This window comes from Micropterus dolomieu, linkage group LG14 (genome assembly GCF_021292245.1).
Source record: "Micropterus dolomieu isolate WLL.071019.BEF.003 ecotype Adirondacks linkage group LG14, ASM2129224v1, whole genome shotgun sequence".
NCBI lineage: Eukaryota > Metazoa > Chordata > Actinopteri > Centrarchiformes > Centrarchidae > Micropterus > Micropterus dolomieu.
This window is the reverse complement of record NC_060163.1, coordinates 26,886,443-26,890,216: the sequence shown is the minus strand read 5'-3', so window position 1 is coordinate 26,890,216 and position 3,774 is coordinate 26,886,443. Positions and strand designations below refer to the sequence as shown.

At 40.8% G+C, this 3,774-nt stretch overlaps 1 protein-coding gene across 5 annotated transcripts in view; it reads right to left on the bottom strand.

Moving 5' to 3' along the window:
* Positions 1-1,360: 1,360 nt before the first annotated feature.
* LOC123982888 (microfibril-associated glycoprotein 4-like) overlaps positions 1,361-3,774 on the bottom strand; it is a 23,958-nt gene continuing 21,544 nt past the window's right edge. For all 5 annotated transcript variants that reach the window (XM_046068839.1, XM_046068843.1, XM_046068842.1 and 2 more), the window contains 4 exons: positions 3,449-3,487; positions 3,199-3,295; positions 2,815-2,982; positions 1,361-1,934 (listed from right to left, as the gene is read on the bottom strand). In XM_046068839.1, coding sequence (XP_045924795.1) covers positions 1,681-1,934; positions 2,815-2,982; positions 3,199-3,295; positions 3,449-3,487 — 558 coding nt within the window. In that variant the 3' untranslated portion in view covers positions 1,361-1,680. The remainder of the gene's footprint in view (positions 1,935-2,814; positions 2,983-3,198; positions 3,296-3,448; positions 3,488-3,774) is intronic.

Here is a 3,774-nt window from a genome sequence, read left to right as displayed (position 1 = left end):
CATATCCAGATTGAACTAGAATGGGTATTTCCTTAACAAAATGCCTGCGAGAGCTGCCGGTTATTTTTTGCGATGGCTACAGCTGTCGGTGCAATGTGTGGCTCCATCAGCTAAGAGACTCAATGATGTGCTGCACACATGTTCAGCAAAGATATGTGTTAAGTTTTGCCCCTTTTCATTAACATGCTGTGAGCAGAGTTTGATCCATCAATCCCTGGTTCCAGAGAAAGAGCAAGACCTAAACCACCGGGCTACTCAGCTACACTGTGAAGGGAAGGCTTTCAAGTTTCTTTGTCAATCATGTGTCTTATTCTGACAAAACAAATGCCTCCTTATAAACACATTTTCTGTGATGTCTACTCCGCTGTTGAAGAATAAACAGCCACAGAATTATGCTGTAAAAGACTTAATATCATGTAAACAATGATTGCATTTAGAAAGACTAACAACATAGAATTTTGAAAGTAACCACTGAAAGTCAGTAAGGACTCCACATTTTGTTAGCATCAAGTTCAAACAAAAACAATAATACATATATACACAAACAATATATTAATATTGTGAATCAAATCAATGTCTGGAGCATGAAGTGGTACTCTGAGGACTGTCTCTATACCACTACGCTATTGGATCACACTGCTTTTTGAACTATTATTGATGGTAAAGTGCATTTGCCTTAAAAAATTTAAATTTCAGCTGTCGTTTGGGCAATTTGAGTTACAGCTTGAGCAGCTGAACACAAAAATATAAAGCACAGGTCTTCACCACAATTGAGGAGAAAGAGAATGCAAGCTGAAGAACTGGAGGAGCAAAGTAGAAGACAGGTAAACATTACTACTAATGAGTCCACTCAAACCATGCTGCAGGCTAGCTATCAATGCAGCCATTTTTATCCGTCCCATGTTGCCGTAAGTGCTGCCCTAGAAGGGTGTTCGAAACCAATGTTAACAGAGCTGCCTTCACTTGAAAGTGATGCCTTCTGAGGCAGCTGTCTATTACGGTAGAGAGGCAGCGAGGCAACTGCGGTCTGTTTCGAACACAGCCAAAGACTGGGGTTTGAATGGAACATTGTGGTGAGTCTGCTGCAGTTCCCTCACAGTGCAATACAAATCATGACTATCCAGTTTAAATTATTCCAAGATGGCCACCAGACATTGGAGCGATATCTATGACCAGATGCAACTTTTTATTACAAAAACAGTAGAGATGAGACACCATTTTTAATTGCAAATATATGAATGGAAGTGTGATTTTATTGTTCTCTGACAGTTTATTCAGTGAGTTTTGGTCGTATATGAGTTATACTGCTGGAATCTATAGAGTCAGAGAACATGAGACACAGTAAAGACATCAGATCATCTTAATGCTCAGCTTCTTATTTATTGTCAGCGTATAGCAGATAATGATTCACACAAGGGTTTCAAACCTGTCACTATCAGCTTTTCACACGATCAGACTCTAAATATCTGTTTCCATTTAAAGATTCTGGGCCGCTTTGAGCCACAGATGGTAACAAAAAGGACTAATCTGAGTTGGTGTTCTGCTGCTGGTGGATTGTGCTCGTGCCTAGTTTCAGGAAAATAAGGCCCGTTGTGAGATTACATGCTTAATGAGAGAAAGAGAAAGAAATGAGGAGAGAGATCAGCTGCTGATATTCTGCTGTACGTTGGTCCAGGAGAACTACTGCACAGGACGGATCTTCATGCTGATGGCCTTCAGGTAGTAGGTATAACCCTTCCAATAGAACCACTCCACTCCAACAGAAGAGAGAGTTTTGTCAGCACCCCAGCGATAAACCCCGTTGGGGTTTGTATAGTGACAGCTGTTGTACCAGAACGCCCCCAGGTATAATCTGGCACAGTTGCTAGCGTAGGTGTCCTGGTCTTTGTCAAAGGTGGAGAACTTCATTCCGTTGTGATAAGTCAAGGAGTCTCCTACAGAAACACAGAAGAACCACAGGGTTAGTAAATTTGCACTAACTATAAGTATCAGCTGAACTTTTCACAGTCTGCAGTCTTCTATCAGACAGACTGATGAGACCAGTTATGGTCCAGACAGCTGAAGTCACCAGCAGGTCGATCTCTGATAGACTCAGTGTTTCACCTGGATGATACGTAAGAAAATCACACGGTCTATTCCTTTTTTGTAAGTGAAAGTAACAGGTAAAACTTTCAAAATAAAAGTAGGATCATGTACGGTGTAGTTAGAAAGGTTATTATAGACTAAAACTAAGCCAAAATCACATTTTTTAGTAAAACCTAACTAAACATTTATAAGACCTGACCTATAACTTCAGATTAAGAAAAGTGAACTGGTATCATATGAAGCTGAAGTTAATTATATATTTTAGATATTATTATTTAATTAAAACCTTCATAACAAATTCATACTTGCTATGTGGAAGCTCAACCAGCAGAGGTCACTCTACCCCTGCTGAGGCGCCCAGTGGAAAAATGTTTCTGACTTGTGTTGAAGGGGCATTATGAGTTTTCAGCGACCACTAGCGGTGCGGTTTTAAGATTGCACCCAGCAGTGTTGGGCAAGCTACTTGGAAAATGTAGTGAGCTAAGCTACTAGCTACTCTACATTAAATGAAGCTTCACTACACAGAAGTAAATAAATAAATCTATATATATACACACATAGATATAGATTTATATGTGTGTGTGTGTGTGTTGTGTGTGTGTGTGTGTGTATGTATAGATTTATGTGTGTGTGTGTGTGTGTGTGTGTGTGTGAGCTAGAGAGAGGGGGAGTTTGGGGTGCAGCAACCTGCTCAAGATGTAGAAGTGTAGAAAGACCCATCTTACTCACCCGCCCCTCCATTGATGAATCCAGATACACTCAGTTTATATCCGTTACACTCTGAAGCGATGGAGAACGAAGAGTAGCGAGCAAACACTTTCTTCCCCTCAAAGTCCTCCATGTCGACCAGCAACTCATATTTTCTGTGCTTAGTCAGTTGGTAGATGTTCTCAAGACCTGCACACACACAAACACACACATACACACTGTATATATACATGTACACACTGGGCACAGTTTGACATTTTGGACAGACGTGGAGATAATTGATTAAAACACTCTCACACTAACTGATCTAGACTTTAGACACAAAACTTGGTCAGTCTCATTTCTGGATTCACACAACAAAGTTTCACAAAGTCACATTAGTGTTAGTTAGGTTTGGTTTCTCACCGAGCCAGTACTCTCCAGCAGCGCTACCAAAGCCCAGCTTGTACTGATCCCAGCCCCTGTAGAAGTTCACGGTGCCGTCCATCCTCCTCTGGAACACCTGGGGGGGACGGGATGGAGGGTGAACTAGCTAAACACACCAGATACCTGACAGCTCATGTTTCCAGGCAACAAGGTTTTACTGCTATGTCATTTATTGTGAAAGTCCAACAGGAAGTGCTGATACTGAAAGTCACTCTGTGGTAATACTCACCGTCCAGCGACCTCCTTCTGTCTTCATGTCACAGTACACCTACACACAAACACATTCATTAGTAAATGACTTCAGCTGTCTGAACTTGTTTATTAGGTTCATACTTATGAGGCTGTGAGCCGTTTGTCTTATTTAGTTTCTATTGTTGGATATTTCATGGAGATATTTTATGCATCTCTCAGAGGGCTTGGCTGGAATCAACCAACTCCAGAGAAAGTACAAGGTGTGGTGTTTAGATAAAATGAAACTATATATTCAGCTGTTACAGCAGCACAAAGACAGATAGAAGTAGAGATGAAAAGAGAAAGTAAATAGATACATTATAA